Source organism: Drosophila santomea, chromosome X (assembly GCF_016746245.2).
Source record: "Drosophila santomea strain STO CAGO 1482 chromosome X, Prin_Dsan_1.1, whole genome shotgun sequence".
Taxonomy (NCBI): Eukaryota; Metazoa; Arthropoda; class Insecta; order Diptera; family Drosophilidae; genus Drosophila; species Drosophila santomea.
Window position 1 is genome coordinate 8,581,269 of NC_053021.2, and position 27,530 is coordinate 8,608,798.

Genomic DNA, 27,530 nt, shown 5'->3' on the forward strand with positions numbered 1-27,530 from the left:
TCTGTACAATATTTATTAATTACTACTAATTCATTAATGTTTGCGAGTCATGCATGCATCAAAGTGCTTCTTACATATAAATTATGGCTTACTGGCGCTCTTTTTGATTGCGAGACTGCCCTAGTACGTAAATTGTTCACAAATGCTTAAACTGGGCTGACAGGAATCTTAATTAGGCGAATAATACAAGTCGTATATATAGATTACGTAGATTACATGTATAGATACTTTCGTGCGTTTGATTTCAAGTTATTATCAATTACCGATTGCTTTGTAACGAATGAAGTTAATTAAATAAATTAAATACAGCTAGTTTGATTTTAACTGCTACAAAATCGGTTAATGAGACATTAAAAAAAAAAAACAAAAAAAAAACTGTTTAAGAGACAATGACACGATTTGATTGTTTTCTGCTGTTAATAAGTTCTTATCTCTAGGATCTTGAGACTACACGCAGGATGTGGGATTATAATTGGCTGGAGGATTACGCGCAAGTGCGCGCTCTCCGCTGGAAGCGCTTCATGCGTCGATACCAGTCCTCCTTCCATTCGATTACGATCGAGTGCGGTCCGATGCCCAAGTAACCGGGTGGCGCCTCCGAGTCCCGACCCAAGATCAAATAGGATCTGTAAAATAAGAGGTTTGTCATGAGGAAACTGTATAGACAAGCTAATCGCCGTGAAAAGGGGTTTATTCGAATCAGTGTTCGCACCTGTTTACTCTGATCTTGGGGCAGCGGCACTCCAGATGCTTAGTCGGTATGATCCAGGTCATAGGACCGCGTTTTAGGGTTGTACTCGGCATTCCGTACACGTTCCCCGCGCCGCTGCTTTCGCCTGTTTTGCTGCGCTTGAAGACGGCCTGGATCTGCAGATCGAAGCGCTCCACTTCGCTGCCTCTGCGATTGAGATTGAGATTTGGATAGTCCGCCGCCTGGAACTCGTACTCCCCCGTGATCGGTGATCGCGCCGATCCCGGCTGCACCTGATCCATTTCGTAGTCCGCCACGTCGGGATCCATTGCGCGTCGTTGAGACTCCCTGCTGCTGACTGCCTCGCTGCTCGTATCGCGACCAATTACTTTGGCCATTATTGCTGTGGGATAATGGATTTATTAGCAATATACACACATTTTCAGGTGGCCCTAAACTTACCGTAGTCTCTTTTGCAGAACTTGTTTAGGTTTAGCCTTTTGGTGCTGACTCTGCATTTGCCGCATTCTGAAAAAAGGCGAAGAAATTGGAAATTCTGCAATTAGCCAGTGGCCAAATAATGAAGCCGTTCACACTGTGAGGTCCTTGGGCACTCGGAACTTGCCACACAGAGCGAACAAACGCATTCACATTGCACAAATGACATGAGGCTCAGTGAAGGGGCAAATGGAAATGGATCGAAGTGATATTGTGTTAGAGGTTAATTGGGGGTAGGATTTCAGTTGGGGTTCCTTCCCTATTCCTATCCCTATCCCTATGCCAAGTTGCCCGCCTCCTTGTCCTCCTTCCCATTTGTCCTTCGGTTGGGGCATTCCACTCTGGTGTTTACAATTTAATTGCGAAATTTATGTCTTTATGGCCAATGCCAATTAGCAGAAACAGAAACAGTGGCAGCAGCCACAGCATCAGCGTTGCTCGATCAATTTTACATTAAGAACCCGCCCCGCCCCCGACTGCCTATTTTGAATGCAGAGAAAGAAAATCTACATTTCTATCATAAATCACATTTTCGGTATCTACCTAAAGAGTTCGCTTTTACATGCCAATTTTTGGCAATGCTAAATTCAATCTTGTAGCAATTCTAACAAAAGATGGGTCACAGCGCATTTCTCTCTGTGTATTTCGACTTCGTGCCTCGGGCCGCCTTTTGTGGCAACTAAAATTAGCCAAGAAGTATTTGTTTTTGTTATTGTTTTGCTTTTGCTCTGGCTGGGAATCGCAGTTTGCATTGCTGTTCGCTCAGACGCCGATCGCAATGTCAAAGTAAACGTGACACAATTGCATTGAAACTCTGGTTCTGTTCGTGGCATAAACATTTATATGAAATGCATCGGACGACTTATAAATCGATCGACGGCGGCAGATCGAATTTGAAGCCATATCTAAAGTTGAAAACTTAAATGGCACTTTTCCCTTTTTCCTTGGCTATGTATGGCTATTTTCACTATCCCGCTACGCAGAGTGAAGTGCATTTTCCCGATGCACTTAGCCTGCAAACGATATTTATCGCCTTCATTTAAAGATCATTAGCCACGCCCCGAAAACGAACGAAAATATCTTAAAATATCTGAAAATATCTGAAAATGTACGAAAATAAAGCTGGGAGATTCGTAAGTTCTGACTCACTATTCGGGAATCCCTCTTTTGCCAATTGTTGCTATGTTGCAAGTACATAAACATACATATTTGGGTGCTCAAGAATTATTAGAAAAATAAACAAAAATCTGGGGTGTAAGATGCGGAAAATATCTTAAAGTTCGTATCAACTACAATAACATTTACTACAAGTTATCTTCAAATAAAATAAGCATAAATCGGAAAACTCCAACCTGCTGCCTGACTATGAAAGCCATTCATGTAAATTGCGAGCAAACATAAATCTTTCGGAAATTTGCAAGTCATCAAATTAACATAACATTAAAATTGACCCACGACCCCTGGGTAAACACACACACATACACAGACACACACAGTGGGCTGCTTTTCGCTGCGGGTGCAACTAAGTTTAAATTAACTCAAACTTGGACAGAATTTTAAATTAATTTAATAAGATTATCAAATTATAAATTCATAATTAACATTCATGTTCGTGCTGAGTGTCGGAGGTGGGCGTGGCAGGCCGCCCGCCCGCCTCCATTTCGCTGTGCCAATGAATAGCAAAGGACGAACTTTTTGCGTAGATCCTGTGCCTGTGTGTGTGTCTGTGTGTGTGTCCATTTGCCTAACTCAGTTCTTGGTTGGTTACAGGGAATGAAAAACTTTCCACCGACAACTTTTCCAACTTGCGCTTTTCTTTGCCGTTGACAAATACATTTAAGAGGGGCAGCCTCTTTAAACGCAGCCCTCATCTCGCAACTCGCATCTCGCATCTCGCATCTAGCATTTCGCATCTCGGTGTTCCGTCTGCAGCTCGATTTGCATTTTTGGCAAGATGGATGGATGGTGATGGAATGGAGTTGGTCCTTCGAGCCGGAGGCAACTTGATATGCAACAATTGCAGCCAGAAATTGATCCTAGTCGTCTGGCAGCTATTCATATCTGCTTGCAATTTTAATGGGTCTCAAGGCTTTGCCGAACTTACTGCCTTGGCTGCGGAAAAACTTTGAAAAAGGGATTTCCGAAATATACAACTAAATTTAATTAAATCATTCCCAATTAAATAATATTTTACCAGCATTTTGTTTAATAAAATCCTATATAAAAATCCTTTATTTTGCTCTAGCATAAGCAGAAAAAGAAAAAGCAATAGTAAATGGGAAAACACTTGAATCTCAAGTCGCTGTCCTTTTTCGTCCTTTTCATTTGGTCACTTGGCAGTGACAATGTGACTCTATTACGATTAACTCGCCGCTTATATTTCCCGTGGCTGCTTAAGTTGCTCAGTCAATTTGTCATTGTTTCCACTTGCAGCTGCATAAACGGCTCATCTTTAGCTGAATCCTGTCGTCCTGCGGATCCCCTAAACCCCCCACCCCCCTGTTCGGCTATCCTGCTGCGACTTGAGCAAATAGTTGGCAGCAATTAGCGGCGCAGGCAGAAGCACTAGACTCTAAAACTCGCCATTGGATACTAGATTCTGTGATACTGAGTACTGGGTACTTGGTAGTGGGTAGTGGGTAGTGGGTAGTGGGTACGGTGTGCACTGGTCACTGTGCGACGGGGAGGTGGGCGACGACGACTGCTCTTCTTGATGCTGCTGCAGCTTATTCATGGGAAATTAAATAAAAAACTTTTTTAATACATTTGCTTTGCCAAGTTTCGCCTGCTCTCTGTCATTCTACACTTTCTGCCCCTCTCTCCTCTCCTCTCTCCTCTCTCCTCTCTCCTCTCTGCACTCTCCACTCTCCTCTCTCCTCTCTCCTCTCTCCTCTCTCCTCTCTCCTCTCTCCACTCTCCTCTCTCCACTCTCCTCTCTCCTCTCTCCTCTCTCCTTTCTCCTCTCTCCTTTCTCCTCTCTCCTCTCCTCTTCTCTGCTCTTCTCTCCTCTCTCTTCTCTATTGTATCTTTTTGTGACGTTTCTTTGGGGTGATCTTTGTTGTTGTTGTTGACACTGTTGCTGCTGTTTGAATACCCTGCAGTTCCAAGTATCCAGGGTACACTGTGTTTTTGTTCTAAAAACACTATTGCTATTTTTAAAATAAATAGTAATTTAGCTATTTTTAAAATAAATAGTAACTTTGTTTAGCTGCTAAATTAAATGCATTTAAGTTAATAAAACAGCTCTGAATTACATACTATTTTAGTATAATCAATTTATACTGGATATCTAATAGTCTTTACCCTGTACTGAGATTTGTCCTTTTTGTTTTTTCTCCAAGTTTTATTGCAAAGTTTATTTTGCAGCGAGAGCGAGAGGGCTTGCGTGTGCGAGCGAGAGGGTGCCTAGAACTGGGCTTAGTATGATTTATGCTGCGTGGCGCTTTTTGTATGCTTGTTGCACTTCACCAGTCCCACTCCCTCTTTCGACTCTCCGGGGGCCCACTGTACTTTCTTCGCCACTGTAACTAAAAGTTGCGTGCAAACATTTGCGTTGTCTGTTAAGTGCCGCTGTCCCCCTCTTGCCCCTGGAGCCGCTCCTTGTTTTTCCGCCTCCACTTCCACTTCCCCTTCCCCTCTTCCTTCCCCTTCCACTTTTCCTGACCGACAACCGACTGCACTTTAGCGGATTTGTGTTTTCTCACCCATTTTAAAGGATTACAAAGGCGAGCCAAACGCCACGGCAAACTATGCGCCCTCTTCGACGCGTTCCTGGCACAGTGAGCCCTCGCTTTGCGGTAAGCTTGGACTTGGGTTTTGCCAAAGAATACAGGGCAATTGATATATTCAAACAATATTCAAAGAACCCACAGAACAAATTGTACTAAGAGAGCCAGCTACTATTTAACTAATTAATTATCTATTTCTTATACTAAACAGTTGCTATGTAACGGGTGTTTTTTTTAGAGGTATAGAACTTTAAGTTGGCATTACGTGTTATTGCCGATATACGGCCAAATATTGGAAAAAGTCATTGCAAATTGGACGTCCAGATTGGACTACATCCGAGCCAGCCGTGGCGGTCATATGCCAGAAATCATATTTAAAATGTAATGCCACAAGATTATCTTTCATGTCAATAAAATTCATGTCAATCGAATAATCCATCGTTGTTTTATTGCAATTTAAAGTTCTATACCTCTAAAAAAAACACCCTATAGTATATAGCATTTAGCAAGTAATTTACTGTCTTCTTTAGTAAGAGCCCACTGTATAAGTCCGCTGATAAACAATACTACCAGTTAGCATAAGCACTCGCAACCGAATGCGAAGGGTGGAAAGGGGGAGGGGGGAGGGATGCGGATAGTCGGTTAGCACACAAAACACAACAAAACACAACAGATACAGATATGGGTATGAGAGGTGGCACTTACTTACCCCTGCCGCCCTCGGTGCGATAGTACTGGGAGTGGGCGGCCATTCCGGAGGCGCCGTTGCGATCGCCACCAGATCCTGGCGAGGATTCGGGCTCATCCGGCTCGGGAGCGGTGTTCTGGGTGTCCAGCATGTTGATCATACGCGGTGGTTGCTCTGCGGAATGCGTAAATGGTAAATGGATTGTTAATACATTAGAATACACTTGGTTTGTGGCAAACTTGGACTCACTTATGCAGGGGGCGATGTGGGAGCGACTTTGCTGGTAACCTCGGGCGCAGCGGTTGCAGGTCAGTCCGGTGACCCCGTCCTTGCAGGGACATTGACCGCTGGTGCTGTTGCAGATCTTGCCAGATGACCCGATCGGATGGCACTCGCAGGCTGCAAATGAAAATGAAAGGCGAAAAACGATATACTCGTGGTACGATTACGTTTACGGCTGCGATGTCTGAAAACACATAGTGCAGATGTAGCTGAACTTTTTTCTTTTTTTTTTTTGCAGAGCGTGCTGAGAGCTTAATGGACATGGGCCGGCACTTCAAAGACAAAACGGCAATTGCCAATGGCCACCGGACTCGAAATCGAATTGGAATCGCCAATCTGGTCCACTTGAGTTTTACTTAAAGTCTTTCAAGTTCTGATTTCTGCATCATCACGTTGCCGCTGCATTCAACATTCACCACAGACTCTACCCGGGATTTTGGCCCCCATTTCGACGGCAGCAGATTCGTTTATGAGCCGTGGAAATGTACATTAATACAGATACGATTACTGCCGAGTATTCCGTTCAATTCCGTCCCGTTTGCATGTATGTATGTATGTGCACTCCGGCAAATTGAGTGCACGCCAGCAGTTAACGGCTGTCCGCCGGATTCGTTTTTTGTCCGTTTCTTGTCCGTCCGCACACGGTTAATTGCAAATGAGAGTGCAAATGGGACCGCCCACCATTATGTTCCGCCCACTTTTCCCTTTCTTTTTTGTTGTTGCTTTTGCATTCAGTATGCAATCGAACAATGCCAGTGGCTTGGTAAAATTAAATGTATTCCAGAAATGCGACCATTTAATCACTATCTTCAAATACTTTAAATACTTTTCGATATCTCTAAAGCTGTCGTTTTAATAAATATGCCAAGCTTAACTTAATCCTGTTTATTTCCGTGAAATTTTACAAACATAAGATCAGATCCTTAAATTATATAGCATATTTACATATTTCTCACTGGCTCCTTTGTTTTGCACTAATTTTTTAGGGAGGAAACGACGGGGAGGGGATTTCTAGATTTGAGACTATTATGAAGGACTTTGCAGTTGTTTCTTCAGCTGAGCCTGCTCCCTGTGGGTTGTTTAGTTAATAAGCCGCTTTTGGCCACATCTAATGGGTCTTTGCGCAGGCTCTTGGCCAAAAGCTGTTGCATATTTAAAGATTTAACTTGTGCATGGCATTGGGAGTGGCATGTCAAGGGGGTTAGCAGGCGGAGTGGTAATGTTGCACTGGGCAAAGGTGGGTGTCAAGTTCGAAATACACACACTTATGGCATTTAACCCATTAGGGTTTGTCAGAAAGAAATATTTCTTGAATCGAAATGTCTTTGGAATATTTTACATGAAATATTTCTTGTGTTTTCAACACCATTAGTTGTTACATGGCTATTTGGTGGTTGGAAAGGGATTTTTACACTCGAAACTAATGGGTTAACTAGGCGTAGAGTTATACCTCTGTCCTGCTCTCGCACACCCAGCCTCTCGCTTCCACTTTCATATCCCATATACAGATATATACACGTTGCGTGCGCTCGTGCAACATTTGGTAATTTAATCCGATTTACAATAAATTAAATGCGATTTATATGCACACAGTGACACATCCGGATGATAACAACAACAGCAGCAACGGACAATAATAACTTGCAACAACAGCAACAAGAGCAACAGTACCGTGTGTCCATTGTTGTTGCCTGCAGGGCGCTTCATAGTCGCCGAACGAGCACAGTGGGGCAAAACGGAACACGACTATCAGGAAAATATTATATTATAATTTATTATAATATATATATTTATTTTAAATATTGTTTGATCATTATGAATCTTTCAGGATATTTTTTTTAGTAGCGCCCTAAAAAATAGGTTTTAAATTGCAGGCTGTGACAATTAACTCGGCACCACTGTGCCGCTTACGGTGGGTTTTGGGGGCAACAATATGCGAGTTGTGTGCGCCGCGCTATCTGCGAGGAGCGGAGTGTGGGCCAGTTGGCCACGAATGGGAATGGGTATGCGAGTGGGACTCGGATTGGGATATGGTCCATGGACCTGGGGCATATGGGACATGGAATATGGAATATGGGATATGGGATATGGGATATGGGGCTGTGGGACTTGGGACCTTCAGCTTTTTGGATAGTGTTAAAATAAGCAAGCCAGAGAAAATCGCGGGACTGCAAGCCAGCGAGTTCATTACACACATCCCATATCAGTGCACGGCATTGGCATTGGCATTACACCATATACATACATATCCCCGTATCCGGATCCCATCTGCTCCGGATTGCCGGTGCCATCCATATGCTCCTCCTCTGTCCGGATTTACTTGTCATTTTCCATTTGCGCGTAGGTTTTCCTCGCTTTTTATGCCCCTTTTTCCCGTCGCTTGCTCCATTGGCCGTGATAAAGATTATGAATTTTCATTATGGCCAGGCCAACAGAGGGATTCCCTCTGTTCGAGTGGATTCATTTTCGAATAGTCGGGTATGGACGTTCCAGCGAGAGCCATTTGCATTTCTATTTAATTATTGAGTCCACAGTTGCATCGGTGATTCAGGGAAGCCCTTTCACCAGAGATCTCCTTTTAATTTGGCGCGAAGTGCGACCCAAATTTGTTGGGACAAAGAGCCCAGGCAAACGAGTCATTCCCTTCGGCTTATCCACAGATCGATTCGGGTCAGGGACTCCCGAAATAAATGAGCTCCTAATGAGCAGAGTCCACCAATGAATCACTTGAACCACTGACTTACTGACTGGCCAGGGATTCCAGCGAAAGTGAATCAAATCTAAAGTTTACGAATATTTTTGCTCAATTTATTTCAGCTTTTGGGTGGGTATCTAATAAATTCTATTCTCATTCTTCCATATTGGTTTGTTTTATGAAAACTCTAAATTAAAGTGAGACAATCAATGAGGGGAAACATTCATTTGTCTGTTCTTTATCGCCTGCTGTGCATCATTAACATCAGGCATATATGTATGTTAATCGAATAATCTAGTGAAACAGATGATTTAAGGCCATTATCCACTCATTAGATCATTTGTTTAACACGAATTTCTCGTTGCGCACCGATTCAAAGTTACCTCATTGAACGACCTATTAAACAGTTGAGTACACAGAAATAAATGTGCGTATGTGCCGAATACAAATACACTCGTATATATTCGTATATATATCCCATGTTTATTCACATTTTCAGGTATGTTTTATGGCATCTGCCAGGCATGGATATTTTTAAATCAATCATTCGCAGTATGGCTGGCATTCATTTGTTCGAGTATATGAAATGTACGGATTGTGTTTTTGCACTTCAATCCCCTTGACCTCCGACCCTTTTTTGCATTTATGTTCGACAATTTTCTGGCTTTGAATATTGAATATTTCGATTTTATTCGTCCTGCCCGTTTTTGATTACCAAAAATAGTTAAAATGTTGATGGATTAAAATATTGCAAATACATGAGAGAGAATGCCATCCTGTTTTCTACTTTGCTACCCCACGAATTCGTTTTTACAAGTTATTTAAGTGCGATTCCAGGTAGCCTTGTATTTTTCTTGGCTTTCGCTTCCTTTTCCTTTTGCCAGGGCAACGGAAAATTAATTAAGCAAACCACCCACTCGCGTTCACTCAAACAAAAGCACCAACACTGGGCCTAGTGTAAACATCATAAAGCAAATCAAGCCCAATTTGTTATTGTTTATTTCAACTTTGCGCAAGCAAACCTCCCAATTTGCCCCCTACCAAAAAAAAACAACAACAACAAAATTAACAAAAAAAGAGAAGAAAAAACCCCACTGACCAGTGGAGGAAAGTGCGTAACATAAATTTACGGCAAAAGTCTCTTCCTCGGCCATCAATTGCCATAAAATATTAGCCGAAATTTTCTAGTCCAACAGCGACGACGAAACAAGAAGGAAAACGAAAATTGTTAGCCATAAAGAGCACAGCTGCCAGAAGTCAGTAGTCGGTAGTCGGTAGTCAGGGGGCTATTGTGGATGCTGCTATTTGTTATTATTAGCACAAAACAAAAGCCCACAGAATCTTGCAATTTTCCAATGAAAACCAAGCAAACAGACTCCTCTGCGGCCATAGAAGAATTATGAAGAAGATTTCGCAGACAAAATCTGCCGCGCCATCGCATGATTTGCAGTGAGAGATTACACCTGACCAAGTGGGCGATGTGTGAGATGTGCAGATCCTGCCTATATAACACTAACCAGACCGAGTGCATATATACAGTACATACATATATACAAGTATATATATATATATATGTATATAGGTATATGGGCAATGCCATAACTTGTGCATTCGAGGAAAAGCCAATTGCACTAGTACTTATTAGCTGGCAAAATAAGCCTTTTGATTTGGTCTTGCTTCTGGAAAAAGCAAACACTTCAAATTCTGAAATATACGAATATTTCGAAAATTCTTCAATTGCAGTTCTATGCAACGCGTCATCGTTCAAATTTTAAATTTACTATTTATTTTCACAATTTTATTGTTTGCCAGAAATAAACGCTTTTGTCGATTGTTTAATAGTTTCAATTTATGTTAGTTTTCTTGAAGAGCAATTGCCTATTTTTGCAGTTGTATTTCACATTCTTAAAGAGCCATTCAAATGCATAACTTTCCCAATGATTCCAATGATTATGACTTAAATCTAAGCTCAATGCGATTACCCTAGGAGGGCAGGATTACATTACACATTCAATTAAATGCACACATATCGCACATCGCACGTCAATGATTCACTCGAATGATCATCTACCAATTGCTCATGAATGAATTCAAATGAGCCATTTGATTTAGCCCGAATGCCTGACAAAAACCGGTCCAAAAAGGCGATTCACCTTTGCCATCGCCATCGCACTTCACACTTGGAGTTTAAGCCGGCGGGCGGAACTTTTCTTGGGTCTTATTAATAAATCAAAGGCTTCGCGCGACACTCCACGAAAAGTTGCTTTTCCTCGCCCCTTCCATTTCCCCATTTTCCTGGGCGGCGGAGTAAAAAAAGTTTATCGCGGTTGCAACTGGTGCAAAGTTCGCTCAACTTTCGTTCGCCGTTCAAATGAGCAAAAAGCCTCTTCTCGTCTTGCTACAATTTTCTGTTGCATGTACAAAGTTTTCCATTTCCAGGTGGAGAAAAGCTGGTAAAAGGCTGGGAAAATCGACTGGGGCGGACAGGCGGACGGAAAAAAAACTTTTCGCGCATTTCAAATTGTGCGTTAAAGATTGAGGCGCCTTGGGAAAATCGAGAGGGAAATGCTCGTATATGGAGGAGGCGGGGTAAACAGATCTGAATGGGCCTATTGAAAATCAAACGACGCGCAGTAAAGTAGGCAATGTGGAGCCGAATTGTTGCCAAACTCTTGCTACTTCTCACGACGACTGAAAGTGCACCGTTTCGGAAAATGATTTTCCAACTGGAAAAGTGGCTTGGTGTGAGTTGAGTGTGAGATGGTGTGAGTTGGTGTGAGTTGGTGTGAGTTGGTGTGAGTTGGTGTGAGTTGGGTGTTGGTGGCTGGTGAAATGGCAGCGCCAATTTGACGCTCGAACAATTTGCACAGCTTTAAATGTCGGCTCGCATGCAAAATGTCATAATTCAAATTGGGCGGCTTTGCTCGCCCATCGGCGAACCTCTGTCCTTCCGAAAATGTCCGTGGATTTGGGGACATTTCGGTGCTTGCGGGTTAAACGCTGCCATAAGCTCATGTGTACACAGAGAAAAAAAAAATACACCTTTTGAAAACAGCGTACTTATATGTAGTACGTTCCAGTTTGAAATTAAGTAGTTATTATACAATGTTTATAAAGCCTCTTTGTAGTAGATAAAGCATCGTTTGGAATTTATTTCAAAATTCAAGTTACTCCATTCTCTGTTCTTTGACTTAAGTTCATCAATCAATTCGGCCCAAATGAACTACACTTTTTGAAATTCCAAGAGCATATCAGATTCGTTGTGCTGTTTGAATACAACCCCTATAAAACTGAAATGTTTCTATACATTTTTTTTTTACTCTTCTGCCTGTTGTTTAGCTATGTCAAAATTGTTCAAAAATTGCTTGTGTTCTGGGCATGAACTTTTATAGCTTTGCCAGCAGAAAATTTGTCACGGGGCTTAGTTTTTGGTTGGAACCACCGACGCACCCACCCACTGGCTTTGAAATAGATTTTTCCGGCTTAGTTCTTCAAAGCCACCTTGGCATGCTATATGCTATATGATAAATGCATTTCGCGCTGGCATTTCGAAATTTCAATTAAGTTGCCAAGCGACCCTCGCAGCGATAACCTTTAACCTTTAAGCGATTCGGCACAGTTGCATCGACGCGTTTTATGAAATTCTAATGATGTTTGACTGATTTCTGATGCCTGACTCCTGATCCCTGTTTCCTGTTTCCTGTTTCCTCCCCCAACGAAAATAATAATGTCCTTGCCCAGCCTCCCCCATTTGCCACCGCATTTGAATGAACTTTTGGGCAATAAAGAAACTTTTCCCGTCTACGTGTGTGTGGCATTATTTTAATTGCCGCTGCTGCTGTTTTCCATCCATGTTATATTGCTGTAACATTTCGCACGTGACTTTCCGATTTTATGGCTTTTAATTTCACGTATTTAGTTACGGATAATGTTAATTGTATTCCAGGGCACGCCCAACGCCCCCCAAAATGTCCCCCCTCCCCTTGACACATGCGAATCCGGAGTGTCTTCTGTCATCGTGGATATGGCCTATGAGTTCCGGGCAGTTGAAAACAATTGGCAGGCATTCAATTGTATACCCTAATTACTGGGCGATGATAAACGGTTATCGCAGATACGACGGCACATAATGTATATTAATGTACATATATTAAAAGGATGGCCTTGTCAGCACACATCTGATACGGTTGTATTCAGTTGGAATTTAGAAAGAAATATCCAATTAATTAATAGAAAAGCAACATAAGTAGCGAGTATTAACTCAGTTTTGCTCATTATTTGCAGAGCACACAGTCTGCGATTTGCACTTCTTGTTTTTATTGCCCTTGTATGTGGCATGCAGATTTAATGATGTCAACGATGGCAATAAGGCAAAAAGTAGAGTATACTTTTTTGGTGGTACTGGCAGGAGGGTTCAGATTTTAATTATCAAAGGAGCAGTCGTTGAGGCACAGGCAACACATGCAGACAAGTGTATGAATAACGATTCGTTTACGGCCAGGATGTCGGGATGTTCGGATGTTGGAATGTTGGAATGTCGGATCCTCCCGTTGGACAAATAATAATATGTAATTTTCCGGTCATTGAAACATTTGCACAAATAAGGAAATTGACTGAAATGACTTTGACAACACGTGTCCGTATCTATGAGTTTGCATCTGAATCTAAGTCTGTATCTGTATCTGTGTCCGTATCTGTATCTGTAGCTGTATCTGCCTGCATCTACAGCTGTGTGTAATTTCAAATTTCAAATACCAATTCCACAGCCAACTCCTCATTTCCCACAACCAACAACACAACCAAACTCTCTGTCTAGGCGATGAATTATGGCTTTGGCTGGCATTTGCTCCATTAGACTCGACTTTGCCTTCCTCGAGTAAATCATTTGAATATTTAAATTAAATCAACTTCAAATTCAAATTCAACTGATGCACACACACACACACACTCATGCTCGAATAAATGTAGTTTTACGGAAGCCAAGTTGCTGCTAATCTTTTTCATTTAAACTGGCAATCGAAATGAATTTAAGGCGTTAATTATAAAGGATGTTAATGGCATAGCTGAAATCTAATGGCTTTCACTCAGATTTGGAATGCAGATTGCGGCGGAAAGATTTTGAGGATTGGGAAATGGAATTGCAAACCTTTGCAAACTGAAACTCACAACCGAAAACAACAACTAACTGATTTATTGACAACTTAATATTAACAACAGGCTCAATATTAAATACCCACATTTAAATGTGTACTTGTGGCTTTTGATTAAGAGTCTCTGAAGCTAAAGGTAATTTCTATTAGCCTAGCACGACTTACGGTTCAGTTAAGTAATTATTTTGGAATTCTAAATGTTGATTATACATTGATTGTAATTATCTCAAAATCAATTTACAAATTGCTTAAGAAAATTGCAACGCTTGTTTCGTAATGTTCGCATTACAAATAAAGTGTACGTACTTCACTTCATGTAAATTCCATGTTGCGTTAGCTTAAAGTGTTTAATATTTTTAAGTCAACGCCTTAAAGGCCTTTGGATTTGCAGCTTCTGAATAATAAAATTCAAATTCAAATACCTTTGAGCTGCAGACAACCCACAAACACATGAGGACACCCCTTTTTGTGGCAGCTCTTGCAGTCTTGTGAAACGACAGCACAAAATGCCATTAGTAATGTGAAATTATTTTAAATTTATTTCGAACGTTATGGGTACTGCATGTATGACTACTATGACTAATATGTGTGTATGAAAAACGAGCCAGCTCGAGATGAAACGAATAAATCTCTGAATGTCCTCCTCCGACATTTCCATTGGGGGCATCAGCTGGCGAGGATTCCTTCTCGATTCTTTCTCATGCGGCTCCTGTGCCACAAAGATTTCACCCAACAATTTCGGGCTGACTAATTGAAAGTGGGAAGTGGAAAGTGGGAAGTGGGAAGTGGGAAGGGGTATGGGGCATGGCAGCCGCAACATTTGGCAAATGACAAACATGACGTAAAACATTTTGCCAACAAGCCAGAAACAAGTCGCAAAAACACAAACGAAACAAATGAAACAAATGAAACAATGGCAGCCACTGTAAGTTCGGGGAATGTACATATGTACAAATCTTTCTTAACAAATTGCACGCGTGTCAAAATTAAAACGAATAAATTTTTTATGGCCTCTGGAAGAAGAGGCATATACTCGTAATTTCAAAAAATTGTCGCAGCGGCGCCTTTTGTGTCCCAAAATCGCAAGTGGTTTCAGTGGTTTACGGTGGGTGGGTGGATTTTTATTCGGCGATATTTACGATGTGGTGGCTCCGTTCCGACTTAGCGGCGGATAATTAATTAAAAATCGATAAGAATTTGATTTGGATTTAACGGCTCTGGCTGAGCGGACACGAGAATTATGATGCTTAGTCAGCTGAAATGCGAAATGCGAAATCCGAAAGCCAAAACGCTGAAAGCTGAATGTTGAGAGCCAAATTCCGAAAGCCAAAAGCGGTTTGCGACCAAAAATGTCTGACACCGCAATGACAAACGACAGGCGGCACCCCCTATAACACCTACCGAAAATCCACACGAAAATCACTCCCACTGGGGTCTTTTGTTTTTGTATTTGTTGTTGTTGTTGTTGTTGTTTACGATACTCGATTCGCAATTAGGTATAAATTTGTTGAATGCGAATTCTCAGCGGGATACTGCCTACTATACATGTTATACTATATCCGTTTATATATGTATATAAATTTGTGTATAGATGCGCCACGAAACTATAAATAGTCGAGCGTTTCAGATTTTAGCCATGTGTTCCACCTGATTTGATTGTTTGCCAATGAAAATGATTGCAGGCAATAAATTTCGGCTGCTTCCTCCTCAACCTCTACCTCTTCCCCTTCCTCGGCCATATAAAGCACATCCGCAATCTCATTTTTCTACATTAAATAATCCACTTTGGATTTGGGTTAATGAACAGCTCAAAAAGGCAGGTTTATTCAAAACCAAGGTTCATTTAATCATCGCAATTTAATAATATTTTGCAAGCAGCATTAGCAGTTCTAAGTATTTGTATTTTTTATACTATTGCTTAATCCGTGGTATTTTTTTTTAAAGCATTTCCCTTTTGCTGCTAGCGTCTTTTCCTTATCCGCTGGCTTCGTTTTATTTTTATTGTTTCGATTGGAGCGCGTGAATTTATGGCGGCCATAAATTACATTACAAACAACACACTCGAAGGTCGCCTGGGGATGGGCTGGCCAAAGGGTGGCCACAGGGGGCTAAAGGGGTGCCAAAAAGGGGGCCTGAATGGGGATCCAAAGGGGATACTAAGGGGTATCTAAGGGGGAGTCACAAGGGGGTACGGCTGGCCCAGTTGGATGTCGCTGTGAGCTAATTATTGTAAATTAGGCATTAATCTCGGACACAAGAATGTCTGATTGCACAACACCTTTTTTATTGCTAGTTTTTTTGTTTTTATTTTTCATGTTAATATATTTTTTTAGCTTACCTTTGCACACCTTGCGGTGGGTGAGCGGCTTGGTGGCGTCGCGGTAGAATCCCTCCTTGCACTGGTGGCAATTCCGGCCGGTGGTCGAGTGGCGACAATTCTGGCAGACTCCGCCGGAGACGCCCTGCGACAGCCGGAAGATTTCCATGTTGAAGCGGCACTGACGGGCGTGCTTGTTGCAGTTGCACTCTGTAATGAAAAGAATGGAAGCAAGTTAGATGGGTTCGCATGAGAAAAGATACATTTGCTGCGGTCTTAATGTACGCAATGTTCGCCTTCAACGACTCTATTGCCGCCTTCGATTTGGCAATAAATGCTGAAAAAATGGAACGCAAAATGGTTTGTCCAGGCAAATGTGCCAAGATTGGAGTTGGTGGGGCAATGGAACACAGATTGGCAGTGGATCTGGTGGATGAGAGTGCTATTTGTCTAGCGGGACATTGGCTTAGGTTGGATAATTTATGCGGCGATTTGTCTTGAATTACTTAAGACTTAAGACGATGAGAATATACTGGGGTGAACTTGCCCAGCGAAAACGGGGCGTATGAGCAATATAGTTAGGTAAAATTATTTAACAGCATTCGATTTATAGTACCTAGATGATTGGGAAACATTGGAATTCATTTTGTCCGTTTAAATACTGTATTTAATGAGCTGAGATGGGGTTTTATATTTCGAATTATTAGCCCACTTAATGCAGTTGAAGAAAAGGCATTCGATCATTGAAGACCGGAGTTTTCTGTGCTTTTTTGCTGTCGCCTGCTGCTTGTTATGCTTTTGGCAAACAGTTTTGCTATTGACATTCGAAGGCGAGTGCTGCGGTTTCTGCTGCCTGCCATTGGCACACTCAGAGAAATAAGTGTGACTTGGAAAAAAACCTGAAAATCAAGTCCGCTTTTAAGATGCTTTATGTCACGCAAACTGCAATCGATTTTCTGGCGATTTTCTTCTGTAGATAGGTTGAAAACATCCCCCGCTTTTGTCTGTGTACAAGTTCTGTGCTGAGTTGACATCTTTCAGCTGAGGTTTGGTGGCCCAAGAAAGGAGCGACAGTTCGGACGGAAATGGACAGCTGACCTGTCAATGGCATCGACCACGAAACTGGAATCTTTCTGCTGTTGCAGCTTGCAGACAAAAACTTCAAGCGCCCCACCATTGTCCACTGGTCGAGGGCCCACTGTCTGTCAACGATTCCGTGCAATCGACAGTTGTGGCACGCCGGACTTCATTTCGCAGTTTGCAGTTTGAAGTTTTGTGCACAGTTTGGTTCTGGTTGCACATATGTTTGTTATAATTATCTTGCACAGTGAGACAACTCAGAGAAGACGACTCTCGACTCCACTTTCACTCCACTTTCCACTCTCACTGGTTCTATTGGATCACGGACTGTTCCATGGTTAATGCCGCTTGCCACATGCCATATGCCGCATGCCACATGCCTATTCCTCATTTCTCATTCCTCAAGTCCCGTCCTCTTGCCAGCCACAGAGCAACTTATGTCAGTGCAAATATTTGAGCGCAGTCAGGGACTTTCGCATTCATGCACTGCGAAAGAAAACCTTTATATATAACCAAGAATGAATTACATTACATTTTATGAATTTATATATTTTTTTTTCGGACTAGCTAGACCATTTCGCACAGTGCATTTGGTCTAGCAGTTGGAGACCGTTGTAGAATCGTCAACAAAAGCTAAGCAAATATTTGAAAAACGCTGAGAGCTCAAAGCACGGCGTGTGGCTAATTGACAAGCTACCAGGCAACCAGGCTACCAGATATACCTACTAGACCACGTATAGCCCCCAAAACATCCCCACTTCCGCCCCGAAAAAGGGTTCGCTTTTGGTTTTGGTTCGGTGTTAAAAATGCTAGATAATTAATTTTAATGACACACTTACGACCTGCGACTCGCGGCTCGCGACTCCCGGCGAATGCCACTTGATTTATGAGCCGGACAGAGATATTTTCGTTTTTACTTTTTTGTTTTTTGGTCCGGGGGATTTCTTTTCTTTTGGGGGCCATGTAAATCTCAGTTCGACGATTACAAAATGCCCATCCAGCTCAATCAAATGCGACTTAAAGCGATGCATAAAACCGCTCATTAGCCGGACCCCAAGCTGCTGTGTTATCCGAGAAAGGTGAGTCCAGTAATTAAGTTCAAATTTGATAAGTGGCCCTCAAACACTCATACACTCCCCGGAATCGACGATGCATTTCGATGGATTTCGTTGGACTGGGGGAAAACAATGAAATCGTCAGTATCGTCAGGTATCTGTATCTGTATCTGTATCCGTATCTTTGTCGCAGTCGCAGGCCCAGAAATTAACTGCCTGGGAGAGTTTCCAATAAAACGACATTTTTAGGCCGCTTAACTTTCGACACGAATTAGTCACTGGGTGAGCAACAAAAACGAACATTAATTTTCCTAGGGAAAGCTAGTGGCTTGTATAAAGGATAAGAGTTTGAAATTAGTCAAGAATTATTTAAGCCAAATGATGTGATAAGATGGCCATGATTTTAAAGAAGCGGAATAAGCTGGATGCTTTTGCAACTTGTTTTCAAAAATCGCCATTTGCATGGCCATTTTGCGATTTATGAATGGCAGCGCTTTGCAATCTACCAAAACCCACAACCAGTTGGATGCGTCTATTGGCCATCTCTAATTAACTGCAGAGGGTCTGTTTTTTTCATTCTTTATGCTCCTTAGGGATATTTTTTGGACATGGATTGCTGGTCAGAAGCAGATTTGGCCAAGCTTAGCAACTCCGAATTGGCCATGGCTGCTCCGTTGGTAAATTGTAGGAAAACGTTCGCTTTTGGCCACTGCCATTGGCCGAAAACAAACCAAAACATTCCGTATCCAAGCAGACCAAAGCCAAAGCCAACGCAAACGCAAACCAGCCAAAAGCCAATTCAACGTTACGCTTTTGACTTGATCCAGAGTATATAGTTCATGCCGAAAGAATTATGGCATCTAAAATTAAAAGTTTCTCAAAAAGCATGAGATCATACAGTAGCACTTCATTTAGTTAAATTTAATTTTAAATAAGTTTTGATTTTTATTTAAATTTGATTCCTATTGTGGTCAACTTGCTTTGAAAAAAAGTAAATTAATCAATTCATTTTATTAAATTGTAATTTAATGGTAAGCCGCAGTAAATGTGGTCAACTAAAGTCATTTTGGATGTTTAATCACGAAATGGTTTTGCAGAATCGACGTCGCATAAACCGACTAGCTGTTGATGGGTTTTTAGTCCCCTTTTTTGGGGGTTTCTGGCGTTTGGGGCTTGGAGTTTTGTTGGCCGGGGCTTTTCCTTGTCCATGTCCTGGCTGAGAGTTTTCAATTTTCCTCACTCGATCCCCCCGATCCCCTCGTCTGCTGGTCGTTGTCGACGTTTCATCGTTTTATGATTGATTGCGTTCGCCTCGCAGTGATTTTCGGTTACCGAAAATTGTGAATTGAATTCGTGGCATGGAGTGGAGGGGATGGGAATGGGTATGGGTTTGGGGTTTGGGGGAATGGATACCGCCCCCCCCCTCCTTTTCAACGGAAGCGGGGGCTTTCAATGGCTGTTGGTTGTTGGTGCGATTGCGGTTGCGGTTGTTGCTCTTGCGTTTTTGCACTGCAATTTGACAATTTCATCGCAAAATTGTTTTGGTGTTTGTGGCCGTGTTCTGTGCTCTGTGTCTCTCTGTGATTTATCAAAAGTGGTCGTTTTACACGCACACACACAAACACACACACACAGAAAATCACGAAAAACAAAAACATTCTTGCTGGGTAATTAATAATTTCAGTTTTTGCACACCGAACAAGGCAAAATCATTGTTCATGGGAACAAAAAATGTGAGTGAGTGATTCACAAGAAGCCGAGCAATTATGTCATCTCATCGCGTCTTTAGCTGTCTGTCTAAAGTATTCTGGTTAACCCAATTTCGCCACTCTTTGAACTACAACTATACTTATCTATAGTACAGGGCGAGTATTTATAAACATTTTCATCGTAAACGCCCCAAAACAGTCGTAAACAGCCAGAACCACTTTCATAAATTGTTCGCACTGACTTCCCTGGAAGCGGCCATAGAAAATACCAAGAAAATCGCCCATCCCCATCCACATGGCCCCAAAAAAGCATCCAAACAATTGGAGACCTCTGGCCTAAACCCCCCACCTCCCACTTTACGCCCAACTGCATTGTAATCAGCTTTTTTGGCCAATGTAATTAACTTGCAGGGTTTTCAGCAGCAAATTTATTTTGTCTGTCACCTAGTGGATGGTAAATCTTCAATTTGCTGACGATCAAAAAGTGCACAAAAGTGGGGCCAATTCAAAGAACCCACAACTAAGTCACTTTCTTTAGAATTGTGCATACCCTAGCTTAGGAACTAATCTTAATTAGCTTGGCCACTAGCTTTTGTTTAAGGAAGTTGCACTTTGTATACAAATGGCTGAGAATGTATACAATTTGGTATAAGGAAACCTTTATTTTTCGAAATTCACAACAAAGTAAAATAGTTTAGGGCTTAAAAATATAAAATCGAATTTTATGCAACAACAGTTTAGACAACCCATGCTTATTTTCATTAAAGTTCAGACAATAGTTTTTGGCCCACGCCCATTTCCATCTAATCCACTCCATGCTACAGCATTTTCCGCGCCCTCGGCGCTTTTTCGGAAAACTTAAAACATTTTTCTTTTGGCGCTTCCTTGCAAATCGGAAAAAAAACGAGTGCAATTAAGGCGACTGCAGCAGCTTTTGTTTTCGGTGTCGTTTCGCGTGCCGCAGCTGCAACATTTTCCTTGTCAACGGCGGCGGCAGAAACAGCGATTACAAATTGTTTGCTGCTTGTGGCCAAATAAATAAATACAACAAAAAAAAATACAAAAAACCTAAAGAGTTGTATGTATGTATGCTTATAAATACATTTTTAGTTCAGGCATCGAGTAAGAGCAGCGCCGGAATCTCCAACCTCCACTTGTTTTCATCTGCATTCAGAGTTTTGTTCTCTAATTAACGCCGGGCGAATTAACATATAAATATATACACATCTGGGCAGAAGGGGCAGGGAATGGGGATGGGGATGGGGAGGGAGAGGGGAAAATCAGGGTGCATCGCCGATATCCTGCCGCTAATAAAAAACAATGTTCATGGCTTCACTTTGGCCCACACAGGCGGCGGAGGAGGGGTCGATTGGAATTTATGTTTGGTTTTTCGTCGAACTGCTCGCAGCATTCGGAGGAAAATGTTCTTTCTGTTTGTTATTTCTGTTTTTTTTTTGTTTTTTTTTTTTGTATTTAAATCAAGACCCCGAATTATTTCAATTCTCTGTTGTTGTCTTCCTTTTAAATATTCGAATTCCAAACTCCAATTCCTATTCCAATACCAATTCCAATTCCGATTTCGGTTTTCAATTTTCGTGGTGCATTTTCTAGCATTTCCCAAATTAGTGCGGAGGACGCCGAGGAAAAACAATAAACAAATTTCCAAAATGTTTGTGTGCTCAGCTTCATTTCGAGGGCGACAAGGATAGATAGATATATGTATATATATATACATACGTATATAGATATAGGGTGGGTTAAATAAACGACTCGTTAAGACACATAAATAAAACCAGCACCAGTTTCCTAATTAAGTCGCCCAGTCAAATAACACACACACACACACTTATTCGCCGGAAAAGTGGGCCCGAAATAAAATCATTTAACAAAATAAGTTAAGTGAACGGGGATTATAAATGGCAGGCACTATTCACTAAAGATTGTGATGCATTGTATTGCCAAAGCTCTGTTCAGTTTTCACTTTCTATATTTTGTGCTTAAAATATGTGTATGCATTTTCTGGCTAAAAAGGTGCACTTTAACTTGTAACATTAAGCCTGAAATGGTACTATTTTTGATTTGGGAATATTTCCAAGTAAATCAATTGATTTGTTATTCCGGAAACAGTTCATATAATAGCCTTTTGAACCCCCCAAATAGCAAATAAATATTATGCAGCGCATTTGAAATTACCAAAAAGGTAAATAAATCCTTGTGAATTATTCTCAACACGATTTTCTCCGCCTTTCAGGCCTCATTAATTAGTTTGGACAACTTGAGATCGCAGACAAAGCAAACTCAATTGAGTGTGCTGCTGGAGTTTCTGGTGTTGAAATAAGCATATGTATCTGTATCTGTATCTGTAGCTGGTGGGTGTGTAGTTTGTGTGTGTGTGTGTGTGTGTATCTGGCAGATAAACAAAACAGCAGCTAGATCAACAACACTTGCAGGTGAGGTGAAAGGTCTTCGCCGCCCGCTGATCGCCCGTACCGCTCATCCTCATCCTCATCATCATCTTCAACTTCATACCGCTCGTACCGCTCAAGTGGCGCATTGTTGTTGCTGCTGGGTTTTGATCTTTGTTTTGATTGGGATTCGCTTTTCGAATTCAGAGTTGTGTGCACAGGCAGAAATAAGTGCTCCTTACCTATCTACATTACCAAGACATGAAATAATCCCAGATCTATCTAAATCTACTTAATAACATTTCGCTTATGAGATGTTTTTGACTTGAAGCAACTATGTATGCATTAGCATCATTAGCCCACTTTTCTCCCAGTGCACTGCCCGTTCTGTGGATCAAAGTGGTGCTGGCTGGGCTCTGAGTTTGGAAGTGGTGTTGGCTGGATTCGTGGTGTTGAAATGTCAGCCAGCACTTGCCGCACCGCACATGGCCTCCAATTGCGGCAATATGTTTTGTTTAACATTTTTCTCGCCTTTTTCGGGGGCCTTGCAGTTGCATTTGTTGCATTTGCTGCATTTGTTGCATTTGCATTTTGTTTGTTTATCTTTTGGAGCTCTGCACGTGTGCGCTTGTTATGCTGTGTGTGTGTGTGTGTGTGGGAAATCGTGGACTCTGTGCCCATGGGCCACGCCTTAATTACCATTTGCCAGGGGCTAATTCGTATAAATGATTTTTAAATGCGCAAAAATGGCCCGGCTACTGATTCCCAATAGAGTTGTAGATTGCATTTAATTAAGCAGAAAACTCCGTCACTTCATCACACCATCACACCAGATCGCCCATTCAATCCTTCAACCCTTTTGTGTTGTCGTGTGAATGTCAATTAAAAATCGTATCTGCCGCCTGACATTGTGCATAGTAACTCGTAGATAGTCTATCTGCGATGTCCGTACAAATTCCCCAGAAACCCTCCATGAAATGCGATGCCTCCAAAAGGTCAAAGATGCCCCAATGCAGCCGCAGCCAACGAAACATAAATCAGCTCCTTCATTCCAACAGTGGGATGAGTTTGGATGGGGGACACGAGAGTTCGGGTCGAGTTCTGCTGGAGTTTTCAATGTCACTTGCAGTTACTTGCAGATTTCTCGGTTATTTTATATTCGCCCGATTGTCACCACTTGTTGGCATTCTTTTTTTTTTTTTGGTGCTCTTAAGGGGAGCAAGCTGAAGCATGTGCTTCCATCTAGTTGGAGTGCAGCCGACTTATAAATATAAATTGAATTTCATTTTATATATAGGTATATACCTAGGATACCTCAATTCATTTAACACAAAAGAAAACATTTTATTTTACTGGTCATTTTCGTACGCTTTTTAGATCTTTGCAAGTTGCACACCCAAAGCGTCAAGTAAAAACAACTAATGCATAGAAGACAATCGCATAAATTTATGACTTGGCACTTTTTTAACCTTTAGATGAATGTCATGCCATGCAGGTGGAAAGGTCACCTATGTATAATTTCCTGGAGCCCATTCCGATTGCATATTATTGTGCAATTTTATTTGTAAGAGCATTCGAGCATTCCCCAGAATCCAGCAATTCACTTCACTTTTTAAGTAGTTTCTCCCTCTTTTTTTTATTGTAGTTTTTGGCAATTCGTCATGGTCAGGACCTGAGATCGGAGTACGTGTAAAATCTCCAGCTGGGCGGCCTGGGCTCAGAAACTTGAATCCTTTTGTGTCCACGACCTGGGAAGCCGCTTCCTTCGGTTTCCCTGTACTGTTTGCCATTTATGGCACTTAAGCAAATTAATAATAAGATGCCACCAGAGGCCCAAAGTCGCACAATGCCACTGGATTTCGGATTTCGTATTTCGTATTTTGGATATGACAATGAGCCAGAAATGGATGTACATGCGTGTATGTCTGCCCGGTCATCATGAGATAAACTAGCAACAAAAAAAAAAAAAATTTGAGAAAAAGGGGCGTGTCGGCCGACTCAGTTTCGTTTTCATGGATTTTAATCTTGTATCCCTCTGGTTTTTGCCACATTTTCGTACTTTTCGGTAGACATCAGTGCATTTATGGGTACAGGGCCAGGGAGGGAGGGGTGAGTGAGAGCGGTGCATTGTGCATTTATTGTCTGTGCCGAGTTTGAGGCTTCGATTTGGTCAATTGTTCAATGAGTTTTCCCAACAGCAGCTGCTGCTCTGCTCTGCTCTAGCCATGTTGCACATTTTGGCCCTTCTTCTGCACTCAAAAAAAAAGTGGGAAAGTACTATTTATAAGGAAGTTACAGATCACAAGTCTCTGTTTATGGTAAGTGTTGCAGCTATATCGCTTGTAATGAAATCAACGTTCTTTTTTACACATTAGTTACTAAGTAATATTAAGTAAATTATTTATATGTACACCAAATTTTTGTTATATAAAACTTAACATTTTTTTCATAATCAAAAAAAGGATTTTTATTTTTTCGAGTGTCCTTGAAGGAAAATGCATGCAAAACTATGTATGTAGGAAGGCCCAGCAGAGGAGCCACGTCCCTCGTGCAGCCTTTGCATTTATTTACATTTGTCCGTGAACACGGACACACGGACACAGGGACATACGGACATACGGACAGTTGGACGGACAGACAGCGAGGCAGACGGTTGCGATGCATTCAAATTCGCATTCACATTCACATTCGAATTGACATTCATTCATTCACTCGCCGGCGAGGGAAGGGAAGGGGGCTTGTCGACTGGCAAGCCTTTTCTTCTGGGTTTTCGGAAATCGCCGCCCAAAAGGGACCTTCCTAACAGGTGTGCAAACGGTGGTCGAAATGGAAATGGTTATGTTTTATTATGAGCTCGGGGTGCAGCGAGAGAAATACATACATACACATATGTATGTACATATAAGGAAGGATATGCCGACTGGACAGGGATAAAGCTGCTGCTAATCAATTAGTGACAACATAAATCGATTTCCATTGAGAGCTATTAAGCCATAAAAGTGGAAAGCGTTGGACGATGAACCTAAAAATCGACCGGATGCCGAAGAGAATCAGGAATTTAACAACTTATAGGGATGCTAAATGAAATGCTTAAGCTGAACATCGCAACTAGCTCAAATGTATTTATTAAAATAATTATTAATAATAATTATATATTTTTTTAATATTCCTTCTATTTAGAATTTCGCATTTGTTATCCTTTATCTTTATTCCACATAAATCTTTATTACACCTTAAAAGATTTCTTTACATTTTTCACATTCACTTCCCTGTCTCATCACCATCACATTTCTTTTACCAACATATCCCAATTCTAATGAACCTGTTCGCCTTGGAAAGGGTTATCTGTAGTCCCATCTCTAGTTTATCCCATCATAAACATTCTGTTGTCAGGCAGGCGGGATCAGAGACACATATATAGGCCATTAAACTGAGGCAGTGATTGGGAATTATTTGTGTTTAAAAGGCCGTGATAAAACGAACTCCTTAGCAATTTCAGTAGAGAATATTCTGGCTAAGTCTGAATCCGATGAGATATGCAAAGTATTCTTTTGGATTATTAGTTTCTCACACGATAGATGATCACAATTCCTGGGTCCTTTGCCGTTTTCCCATTGAAATCGGCACAGATGACTATCTAGATGCCCCTAAATCCTTTAGGCCAAGTCAAGTTAAGTCAAGTCGAGGTATGTAGTCGTAGTTTGACAAAACGGTTACCCGATAGCTACTATTATTTGGCAGTGCCATTCACCTGAATGCCTGAATAAAGTATATTGTCAATGGTCATGGACAGAGATATAGGGACAAAGATACAGATGCAGATGCAGATGCAGATGCAGATACAGTTGCAGTTGCAGATTTGGATTCAGAGAGGACAAGTCGTGAAAGTAACATGAACGGGGCCAGAGCCAAAAGCAAATCACAATGGGCCAAAACAATGATAATAAGTAAAATGTGCAAGACTTTTCCCGCGACAAACGCGATCTGCACTGAAAATACTGCCCATCTATTTATGAAATCGATTAGTTAAAGACATTTTATTTCGGTTATTTGTTCGTTAATTTCTACAAGCTCGTTTCTGTTATATTGATCGCATTTAAGTGTATTTTTCGTGTGTATTTTTTTCTGTGTGGTCATGATTCCAACTAGGCAGCTAGTCCAGCCGAATCTTTATTAATATTTGTACATATATTTATCTGGTCTGCTGTTTTCCAGAAACGCTCGAGGTCAAAGAGATAAACGGAAGCTGATCTGCGCTCCAATTGAACCTTAGGACAACGACTGCCGTCGCGAGACAATGCAATTTGCATATTAAGACAATGCTATCTATACATCTCCAAAGCACCGAAAGTATCTTCTGCCTTTTCTGGCTATCAATGCTCCTTTTCAGCATTTTATTTCCGATGGGGTTCGTTTTCTTTTCAAAGACAGAGAGACAGAGAGAGAGAGGAAAAAGTTAATTGCAGGGGAAGAAATTAACACTTGACTGGGGCGACGAAAAACAACTTTTGCCACAACTTTAGTCCTCGTAGTCGTAAAAAATAATAAAAAAAATTGTCAGAGAAGAAGAACCAACGAAACAGAAGCCAGTGCAAAGTTATAGGCCAACAAGTGCAGATAATATTTATGGGCAAGACAAAGCCGCAACACAAGATGGCCATGTACGAGTATCTGGCTCCCTTTACAGCCAGTTTTGTGGTCAGTATTTCTGGCCCAAACGTCGCCTACTATCTTATGCCATTTTACTTTATGGGACATTTTGCTATTTCATAAAGCCAGCCTAGGGGATTGGATGCCCAGGAGTGGGAATGGGTTGGTGTGCTAGGATAGGATAGCATAGAATAGCATAGGGATAGTCCTTGTTCTTCCAGCATCCTGGGTGTCCTGGTGTTTATTAAATGCTATTCACAAGGGCAGGCAGCAGGCGGGCCTAAAAAACCCTAAAAAACACACAAACAACCAGCGCAATCTCGCATCGCAATGCCCCTTAACGACTTTCGATAGCCGTTCTTTTGTTGTACACTATCCTGCAGTTTTGTTTAATTAATTTATTAGGAATTTCAGGAATTTACTGATTCTGCACATTACAATTCATCTATTCAAACACAAGGTGCTGAAAAAGCTAAAATTCTAATTTAAAGCAGAACTAGGATTCGCTGAACTCTAAAGTTAATATTTGAAAGATCTTTTTATTACAACTTTAGAGTATCCGGCATTTCGACTTCGTGCTAC

General features: G+C 41.5%; 1 protein-coding gene across 2 annotated transcripts in view; it reads right to left on the reverse strand.

The window, feature by feature from the left end:
- The window catches only part of LOC120456370 (netrin-A), a 44,505-nt gene continuing 16,975 nt past the window's right edge, over positions 1–27,530 (reverse strand). The window contains exons 2-7 of one of the 2 annotated variants that reach the window (XM_039643182.1): positions 16,071–16,259; positions 5,855–6,004; positions 5,627–5,779; positions 1,154–1,219; positions 713–1,094; positions 1–626 (exon numbers count right to left, since the gene is read on the reverse strand). In XM_039643182.1, coding sequence (XP_039499116.1) covers positions 485–626; positions 713–1,094; positions 1,154–1,219; positions 5,627–5,779; positions 5,855–6,004; positions 16,071–16,259 — 1,082 coding nt within the window. In that variant the 3' untranslated portion in view covers positions 1–484. Of the gene's footprint in view, positions 627–712; positions 1,095–1,153; positions 1,220–5,622; positions 5,780–5,854; positions 6,005–16,070; positions 16,260–27,530 lie in introns of both variants that reach the window. The other variant, XM_039643183.1, reaches the window with a different exon arrangement.